At 33.5% G+C, this 10,372-nt stretch overlaps 1 protein-coding gene across 5 annotated transcripts; it reads left to right on the top strand.

The window, feature by feature from the left end:
• The first annotated feature begins 595 nt into the window (after positions 1-595).
• Positions 596-9,734, top strand: LOC141817238 (uncharacterized protein At2g29880-like). Of its 5 annotated transcripts, none has more exons than XM_074704912.1 (4): positions 596-964; positions 1,036-1,135; positions 8,683-9,042; positions 9,113-9,734. In XM_074704912.1, exons 2-4 carry the CDS (start codon positions 1,109-1,111, stop codon positions 9,656-9,658), a joined length of 933 nt encoding a protein of 310 aa, XP_074561013.1. In that variant the 5' UTR covers positions 596-964; positions 1,036-1,108; the 3' UTR covers positions 9,659-9,734. The 5 variants fall into 5 exon arrangements, with proteins under 5 accessions (XP_074561013.1, XP_074561014.1, XP_074561011.1 ...); XM_074704913.1 differs by lacking the exon at positions 596-964 and adding an exon at positions 1,829-1,958 and having other exon boundaries at positions 1,105-1,135; XM_074704910.1 differs by lacking the exon at positions 596-964 and adding an exon at positions 2,957-3,036 and having other exon boundaries at positions 1,110-1,135.
• The last annotated feature ends 638 nt before the right edge of the window (positions 9,735-10,372 follow it).

Consider the following 10,372-nt stretch of genomic DNA (forward strand, 5'->3'; position numbering starts at 1 on the left):
TCGATCGCATTGCATACCCTAGATAGATTATGTCTAGTTGGATCATGCTTGGTTGAGCCACACTTAGTTGGGTTATGCCTAGTTGAGCCATGTCTAGTTAAATTGTCACATTTCAACAAGCTAAAAGCTAACTCATGAGCCGCCCGAATGAGTTATGACTCAACCATGATGGATCTAAAATTGAGTCATGTTAATAGATGATAACTCGGTTGGACTAGAGTTGTTCAATTGGAGCACTGCTCATCACATTGAGTCCATCTAACCCAATGTGCTACTAATTAACTCTTTAGTCCAATTAACATCATATCTTCTGCAAAAAAAGTGGATCCACCACCTTAGCGGTCCCACACGATCGAATTAACATCATATCAATTGATCTTAAATTAACTCTATGGAAAATTAATTAGGATTTAGCACAACCATATAATTTCTCTAATCACCTGTATAATTTTTTAAAGTGATTTTTTTATTTGTAATTTAAATTTATCGTTTTATAAAAAGAATAGACTTAAAATTAATTTTAAATAAAATAAAATTAAAAAGTTTAAGCCGCCGGTTCCCTCGTCCCCGCTTGCGGTCGCATGGGATCGAAGCTGCAGAACACGAACTGGAAAACCCTTTCCTCCGCTCATCCAAACCCTAGCAAGTCCCGTCGGTACTCCGTCGACGCCGTCCTCCGGCTCCAAGGCTCTGCGATACTAACGCAAACAGAGGCCCTCCTCACATAAACTCTAACAGCAGCTCCTCCTCATCCTCCTGGCCTCCTGCTGGTTGTCCTCTTCATGGACCTCGCCCTTGTGCTCACCATCAATCTCGAACTAGAGCACGCCAAGGTAGAATCGGATATTGCTTCTTCCGAATTTCTTTGCTCCTCCCTCCCGCCCTTGCTCATGTCGGTGGCGCCGTTTTTTTCTCATCTTGTCATGTAAATGTGCGGCATGCCCAACCTGTCGTAGCCACGGAGGTACGCATCTAGGTCCGTCATGTTTTTGTGTACTGTAAATTGTAGCCTCCTAATGTTAATGTGGGCTGCAGGGTACGCGGTGGAGCTGCTACAGGGTGGGTCTTCCCCGTGGCATTGTCGACATCTGATTTGGAATTCAAATCTATGTGGCATAGATTCTCTGATTATCGAGTAATCATTTCTTATCCGTCTTCTGGAGCTTTTCTTTTTGGAATTTATGATTTGTAGAGCTGATTCTTCAGTTCATTCTTTCTTTATTTGCAAAAGCTTATGAGATTTCAGTTAGATGAAGTTGAGTTTGGTATTTATTGATGGGGCACGTTGATATTATTATAGCAATTGCTGAGCTTTGGGATAACGACCTGTTTAGTTGTGCGGATAGAAAGACCTAAGATGGATTGATCACTTAAATTTTTTAATCTTCCTCCAGTTTACTTGGGAGGATGGGTTCTGGAAGGAAGGAAAAGTTGATGGCTGAAACAACCATCTCAAATCCCTATTTTTCGATCCACCTATACTGAATGGAGAGTTATTTTCTCTTTGTTTCTTCAATTTTTCACATACTCTTGTGTGAGTAACAGTAGCTTGCATTTTGGTAATAAAATGGGAATAAATGTCCAATAAGGCCTTATAAATTGTTAAGATATTCCAAACATGATTTCAATAATCTTCATTGTCAATCAAGCTGTGTTTCCCCTCAATTTTTGTGGTTGGATCCATTAATTTTATTCTTCCATTGAGCTTTATGCAAGGTTGCATCACTAGTAAGATTCAAGTTAATTAAATCGTTTTTACATTCACTATATTTTCTTGGGTCGCCTTCTATCTAGATACATTCCACTCTAATATGTTTAATTATTTTAGTTATAGGATTTTTTGGTCATCTTTGACCAGTACATCATCTCAAGCTATTTTCCGCAATCTATCTTCTATTGGATTTGGAGCTACAAGCAATTGCTTATCAATATTTGGATATTTTTTGGGTTCTCTTCTGGTAATTCCACACATCCATCTTAGTATTCTCATTCTACTACATAGATCATCTATCTAATCTTCAAATTTTTTTTTCAAAATGTAATACGAAGCAATTCTAATCATGCAGATGATTTCATCGAAGAAAAATAAGAATGTAAAGGATTATAAAATGTTATGGCTTCTTGGCATGTGAACTGCATATCTATGCATTCAAAGGCTGCCAAAGTTGTAGTAAGAAAGGATTCAACATCCATTTAATGTGCTAAAGAATAGTTTAGAAAGACAGTCATGAGAGCTATCTGTATGGGATTTAGAATGATAATTTCCCTAAATCTGGTGTTTAATATCTCTTTAAGTGTCTGAAAGCTAAAAGCACAATTGGCTGCAACATAAGATGGGATACAAAATACTGCATAGGCATACAGCACATTTGCACACAACTTTGTATTAAAATAACTAAAAGGTAATTAGAAGTTACACCAATCTCTTTGTTTTGATTGTATGCTGGATACTTGATTTAGATGGGTAATCAAATAGAGTTTCTATGCATCAAGACATCAGATGATGCATGATGTTACTGTAGCAATAATCCAACACCAATCTTAACAATTTCCAGAAAATAAGATAAATATGGAGACTATAAAACAAACAAACTACCTTATTAACTTCAAATATAATATCATTTGATGTTTGAATTTTAAACAATCAATTAAAATAATTAGTCACCATAATTTTTTTGTATTCCAGCAAGAACTGTTTAAAATTGAGAAGCTACTGCAGTATCTGAAGTTTGCTTTGACCATCAACCTTTGGTCAAGTAGTGGAGTGACATGATAAATCCTATTTTTCGGATGAATGAATGGGGCACCTAAGTTCAATACATGGATAAAACTAGCTCATAATTCCTTACATTGCTATGAAATTGGACTACAGTGTTGCATTTCCAATCAGCCAAAGAAGCCTGTTAGGCAGTGTATCTATGGTGATAGCAATCTTAAAACACAGTTCTCATTGCAGCATTTGGACAACATATGAAAAAGGGCCTATTGCCTCAAACTTCAAAAATAGCATCCCAACTCTCAGCAATCAGCATGCAGGTTTCATGCAATCTCATTTAATTATTTATTTTAGGTTGATGTAGAAGTTTAATGGTTGAGTAATACTAATTGGAGCTGCATTTTGTCATTAACATTTGATAAATTCATTTGGCCATTTTTTAAAAAATTTATATTTCTATAAACTATACACTGAACAAATTATTGATTCCACCTCAATTCTGTGTAGATTAAGTTACAATGTATCCACATAAATATGGGTACTCTCCCAGTTTGGTGAGTCAAACAAATGTGATATGAGCTATTGAGTTAATGTTTGTACTCTCATGAGTCTCATCTGGTGAGTCAAACAGATATGATATGAGCTATTGAGTCTTTTTTTTGTGGTATAAAAGCAGTAATAGTTCTTACTTTGATCCTTCATCGTGTTTTAAACTTTGCCTATGCTCTTTGGTTTTCTTAAACTGCCTTTTAGCTCTTATGATAAACGATAGGGAAAACCAAATTAGGGCACAAACAACAAATGACTGCAACTGACTGTGTTGTTACTGTTATGTGAAAATGTTGTAATTAACCAGGTTACATATAACACACTTGTACTTGATAGTGATGGAACTACTAAATAACTTTCATATTTCTTTTGGCCGACCAAAATTATGAGTTCCCATTTCCATGAAGTTCTATGAGCCAATGAACATGCATGCCAAATTTACAAAATAAAGATTTACATAAGTACAACTAGAGATTTACAATGGTAGTAGTTTCACACCATATGTTTATGTAATTATGAGATAATCAAATGCTATTTTTTAATATGTAGATGTCTAACTAATTGACTAGTATAAATGCAAGATTGTATTGATGGTCAAGGTTTTGAAAATCACAGTAGATGACATGTGGTTAACCTAGTGCATAATGTATATGGATCTTTGAGAACGCACACAGTCAATGTTAAAAATCTAAAAAAATATTTATGTTAATAAGTATGTTCAATTAAATCTATCAAATAATGATTCACTTAGATTTAGAGGAAGGAAAGAGTGGATTACAAACATTTTGGCAACACGTTCATTTGATTTACTTTTTTCCATACATTCTCATTTGTTGTAAATGAACTACATTTTGAAATATGTTCACATAAGAAGAGTTAGATTGATAATATGTCAAGGTAGTTTTCCTTTGTGAACAAAATTGATAGCGAAAAAATATTAAACTTTGTATATATGGAGGGTGCTTATATAATTTTCATCAATTTCTTATTGTTTAATTTTTTACTTTTGTTCTTGTCTTATTTCTCTATATGAAATAAAATTTTTATTTAACATTGATTATTAACCTCTTAATTCGTTAGTATTTTTGGCAACTGTTCTTTTCTATCCAACTTTCGTTGGTTCACATTATATGTAAAGTAGGAGTACTAGTAAATATCCGAATTGTCAATGAATAATGTATTACCATATTAATTTAAATATGGTTGATTAATCCAACAATTGTACATAGTTATGATTAAATGTTTGGTTAATGAATTCTAAAGAAAGTCCAATGACTTTTCATTCTCCATTAAGTTTTCTTTTATCCCTTTGATCCTCCCTCAAATTACTTTCATCATTTTCTAATGTCTCTATTATGTGTTTTCTACTTAATACATTAAATTTCATCTTATAAAATGATGTTATTTAGGATGGGAAATAGATGAATATGTTATGTCCTATTATAAAAGCAACTAGAATGATATCACACCTCATTCTAGATTTTTTTTTAATTTAATACATTTATTTAATAATTTTGGATAATCATAATTTAGGTTTTAATTTGATACATAATGTAATAATTTTAAAATGATTCTAGTATAGTAATATAAAATTAATTTACATAACAATTTAAAAAATGATTATATTTAATAAAATATTTATATACTAATATAATCAAATATTAAATATTTATATATTGATTTACAATTAATTTATTATAATAATTTAAAATAATTATATTTAGTTATAAAATATTTATATGCCAATTTAGTCAAATATTTATATACTAATTTAAATTAATTATATTTAGTATAAAAATTTAATTAATACTTGATATATTCCTCATTTCTAAATTTGTAAGTAAAAGGTGCATAAATGGCGCCTCGAGCCATCAATAGTAGACACATAAAGGATTAGACATTGATTATAGATGGCTTTATTACAAGTGACAAGCACCTTTCCAATGCATCAATCATGGGCAACGACATTGGTCATTGCATGAAAATCACGCTGCAAAAGTTGTGAGAGATTGGTGCAATGTCTCGTGTAGTACTATACGGTCTTAGACTCAAAAATAATGACAATAATGCCCGGGTAGTTACTCTTTTCTTTAATACATAGAAAGAAACTTGTGTACTCACATTGATCCTCGGAGTAGTAGTGTTGTTGACAAAAACTTGTACTTTCCCTTTGGGAGCTCCTCTTAACACAGTGGAGGGTGTAACTTGACAACCACAAACTTAAAAAACTCATCATAATGATTCTCAATGAAAATGACCATCTAGGTGTTAGGAGCCTCCAAAAATCACCAGCCTCGGTGGCATCCATTCATTGGACAACATCTAGGTCAACGATGCCAAAGAATGAGGCCTCTCCTTGCTGCATCCTAGGCTAGTGAATATGTTTGCGTTGAAGTAGAAAATATATTGGATAAAAATGAAAATTACAAAAAATCTAAAAGACCTATTTAATAATATTGACAATTAATAAGTTGCATAGGAAAGAAGAAGACATTTAAGGGTAAAATTTTTGATACTATAAAATTTAAATGTTCAATTTGTAATACAACATATTAATAATTGCATGATGAAAGGATTAAATTGTAATTTTAAAGGTCCAATTGTAATGCTACAAAATTTTAAGGGTCTTTTTGTAATGATATTAATTAAGTTATACAAAACACTTGCACAATCATCAAAAGAAAGTAACTAAATTAATGAGATAAAAATGAAACTTTTAAAATTTAAATAATGGTTCAAAATAAATAAACAATAAGTTATATTAAAGAAAAATGGAAAATATGATAATGTGAAGGGATTGAGGGTCGACACGAGGTGTACTCTGAGGTGGCCTTAGAAGGTGAGAGAAGAAGGATAATCAAAGAGGGTGGCACATTTGAGGTACTAAGGGCTTATGTGAGGTGGACTCTAGAGCAACACAAAGTGAGATGGTCTTAAAAGTGAGGGGTGAAGGATGACACGTTGGAGCAAGTTTAGAGGACTTGGTGCATCTGAAGGATGGACCTGATATTAGGTGAATTTGAGAGGAACAAAGAGGATTGACAAGGTCGAAGACTTGGAGAATGAAAGTTATGTGAGATTATGAGTGAAGTGTAATCTTGGACTTTGGCTTTTCAGCAACATCATTAGAGATGACTTGTGCAGCTAGGTAGGAATAAACTACCTGATGGCTTAGTTGAAGCCTTCAATCTAGGGGAAACAAGTCTTAGACCATAGTTGACGGTTGAATTAGATCACGAGACTTTGTGTAAGCTTACAATGAGGTCAGTCGAGTAAAGGAGGGATCATCGAGCAGATTTAAGTTGATTCAGTCGATTAGAGGAAAGCCTCTAGTTGGTTTGAAGATAGTTGTCGCATGCCCTATGACTATATTTGCTCGATCGATACATTTGCTTGATTGATCAATTGGAGGCTGGTTTAGTCAATTGGAGGCAAGAAAAATAGAGTTAATGTGGCAACATCTATAAAATCTTTTGGAGAGCTTTGAGCTAGAAGAGGTTGCTCGAATACATTCTCTTACTCCTATATTATTTATGCTAACAAGATTCAAAGATTTCCAAGGGTTTGGACAAAGTTGAAGACTTCAACTCACTATTTGTATCTTTTTTACTTTGCTTATATTTCATTATTATATTTAGAGGAGAGTTTGTATTGTAAACACTCCAATGGGATTGTAAAAGGTTTTTTCTATTACCTTTTGTGAAGGGGTGGTTAGTGGATGTTTGCAAAGCTAGTGCACTAGATGGGTCATAGGTCATGAAGTAGGAGTGGGGCCTCTAGAGTATGTTAAATCATATGTTAGCATTATTCTTATTTGAATTGTTGTTATTTTCGTTGTGTTTATATTTAACGTGAACAATCAAACACACATGAGCACCACACGAGCACCTCATGCAAATTAACCATTGCATTTTCTTTATATTTTGCAAATTTTAGTTTATGTATTAGCTATTTACCCCTTCCCCCTTTAGTTGGAGTCAAGCCTAATTTGAATCGACCATTGTTCCTCACAATATTCACCAAGCTATTCAACCCTGTGGACGTCGAGTTGCACAATCAACTTTGTCGAAAAGAGCTCGGAGGGAAGGCAAAGGAACAACTATTCATTAATGGGATATCTTGGGGATCAATGTTGGGGTACACAAGTTTCTTTATGTGTGCCGAAATAAAGAGAATCTACTCAGGGATCATCATCATTGTCCTCGAGTTTGAGATCACATAGTATTGCATGAGATATTGTTCTAACCTCTCATGACTTGAAATATGATCTTCACACGATGGTTAATATCCTTTGTTGTCAAGTGCTGAGAGGTTGCCTAGGTAGTCATCAAGTTTTCTCCTCTCATTTCACCTCTGTGATTTGCAATAAAACCATCTACAGACAGTGTTTAATCCTCTGTGCATTTGCCATTGATGTCCTATATATGCATCTTTCTTTCAAATTCAGCAGCATGGAATATATCAAGTATTAATGAAATTATTATAATTAATTTTAACTTAATATTTATTATATTGAATTTAATCAATTATAAATTGTTATATTAAATTAATTTTACATTGTTATACTATAATCAGTTTTAAATTTTATATTATGTATTGAATTAAAGCCTGCTATATAATTAACTTGAAAAAAAATTGATTATCTAAAATTATTAAATAAAAAAATTCTCACTTGAGGCACGTGAGTATCATTTTAGTATTTATTTTAATGCCTGATCCTTTAATCTGTTTTTTTCCATCAAGTGTTCCCTTTATCCCTTGTTCCCATTAATTACATTTTTTTGCATCTTCACCTAAAAGAATACTTGCAACGTGGTGCATCAAATTGAGAGGAATTGTTTAATCATAGGCATGGATGCTTTCAAAATGTTAGTGAATGTGCATTTTGGGGGCTAAAGAAAAGATTTCCAATTAAGCATGTAATGACTCGGTGTTAAATCATAGACATGCATCCCTAAAAGTGCAATTGAACGTGCATTTGGAGTGTTAAAGAAAAGATTTTCAATTTTAGCTGGTTGACCAAAGCCATGTAACACCCCCTTTGTACCATAAGATTTTCAATTATAGCTAGCAGACCATAGCTGTCTACTACTACCTCTATATACTGATGAATTTACATGGTGCATGTTACCAAACTGAGAATGATTAATTAATCTGTTTTCTCATGGAAAGTGATAATATAGCTAGAGTGACGTGGAGTGATGAAACTAGGAATGAATTAAACTGTTCTCTCGTGTAATTTACATGTGTATTTTTTTACATAATGTTTTTTGTTTGTCCGTTTTCAAATTCAGATTGTATCTGGCTGTTATGTGCTTGATAAGTTACAAAGTTAACAGCTTCATTTGCTTTGTTTATTTTCTTTAGCATGTTGTATGATCATTGATTCTGATGTGTTACTAATATTGTCCTTGCAGTTTTTAAACATGACTACCCCATCCAAAAAACCTTCTGGAGGGCAATTTTCAAAGAAGGATACATTGAAATGGTTGGAAGAGATGGATGATGTGCTTGTTGATGCAATGATAGAACAGCAAAATAATGGCAATAGGGTGGATGGCATGTTTACAACAGCGGCCTACACACAGATGACCAGTATTTGTCAGGAAAAGTTAGGCATTTCTCTGACAAAGGATCATTTAAAAAATCGAATAAAAACGTTGAAAAACAATTTTGTTGCTGCATATGAGATTTTTAAGAATGCTAGTGGGGTTCAATGGTCTGAATCGAAGAAGATGTTTGATGCAACAAATGAAATATGGGATGAACTTATCAAGGTTTGTTGTTTCTTAAATTTATCTTCCTTATGACTATATATCATGTGATGCTTACAGTACTTGTATGTAGTTCAAACCACAGGCAAAAAAATGGCGGACCAAACCCATTCATAACTATGACAAGTTGTGTGTGCTCTTTGCCCCAGACCGCACCACAGGTGATGATGCATTTGCTGGTGCATTCTTCAACAATGCACCAGAAGATGAGACTCCACAAGACCCCTTTCTGCAAAAAAATGTTATTTTTGATGAGACACGTGATGAAGCAAGCTCATTTCAAGATGATGCAATTTCCAGCAAGTCCAAAAGGAAAAGATCAGCTGTCAGTGAGACTATTGATAAAAGGCTCCAGGATTCTGAATCAGGTCTGCTTTGGATAGCCTCAGCCCTTGAAAATGGTCAGTTGACAATTAGGAAAGCTAATCGCCCAAGAGTCGAGGAGGAGTTTACAAGAAAGGAGATCTTCACAGAGCTAGAAAGATTAGAAGTTGATCCTTCAAAGATTGTAGATGCATACTTGCTCCTGTCAGCAGATAAAGAGAAGACAAAGACATTTTTTGGAGCTCCTGAAGCATATAGATTGAATGTGATATATAGGATGATGTCTCAGAATTAACTGACCCAACTTAAACTTTTGAATGATGTGGCTTTATGTGCATATTTAGCCTGCTTTGTGATGTTTTTGTGCCTTAGTTTGTTAATGTTCTCACTTTTAGATTTGTATATGCAATCGTGATCAACTGTATTCGTTCTCAAGTTTTGGTTTTATGAGTATTTACTGATGTTTAGATTCCTTTTACAGAGTGTTTAGCCAAGAACTGCTGATGTTGCATTTGCATATTGAAGTGAATGTTCCTTGTGTATTTTGAGATTTTAATTTTGCTCTTTGTATTTGCATCAAGTTTCACACATCAAGAGTTATGAACTGTAAAATTCAGTCACACATATATATATATTTTTTATACCTGGAAAACTACTGTTCAAGAGCCATCTTTTGATTTAGTTGGCTCTATAAAATATACTAATTGGCATTAGCCTTCGTTTTCAAGGCATTTAGGAATTAAAAACTATCAGTAAGCAATTATCTAAATGAAAATTCTGTCTTCTTGTTGTTCAATTATGTAACAAGGTTCTTTTCAATCTATTTCTTTTTCTTATGTATAAATGTTTAACCTAATTGCACATCATATATTAGATAGCTAGAATAGATTGGTGCAAGCATAGCAGAGACCTTTCTGGTAATGTGCTTGACCTGAGCTGAGGCCAGCCAGGCTATGCTGGCTGTAGACCCATTTTGACACTACTACTATACTTGTGTAGAAAATCAATC

This window comes from Curcuma longa, unplaced genomic scaffold, assembly GCF_044706935.1.
Source record: "Curcuma longa cultivar G26 ecotype Majalengka, Jawa Barat unplaced genomic scaffold, ITB_CL_G26_1.1 contig_19768, whole genome shotgun sequence".
NCBI classification, from domain to species: domain Eukaryota; kingdom Viridiplantae; phylum Streptophyta; class Magnoliopsida; order Zingiberales; family Zingiberaceae; genus Curcuma; species Curcuma longa.

What these genes read in the sequence shown, in the direction of transcription:
- LOC141817238 (XM_074704910.1), top strand. Translation starts at nt 2,971, where the DNA reads ATGAAAAAGGGCCTATTGCCTCAAACTTCAAAAATAGCATCCCAACTC. An exon ending in TCTCAGCAATCAGCATGCAG is followed by an intron (nt 3,037 to 8,682) that starts GTTTCATGCAAT and finishes TTGTCCTTGCAG; the next exon opens with TTTTTAAACATGACTACCCC. An exon ending in TATGGGATGAACTTATCAAG is followed by an intron (nt 9,043 to 9,112) that starts GTTTGTTGTTTC and finishes ACTTGTATGTAG; the next exon opens with TTCAAACCACAGGCAAAAAA.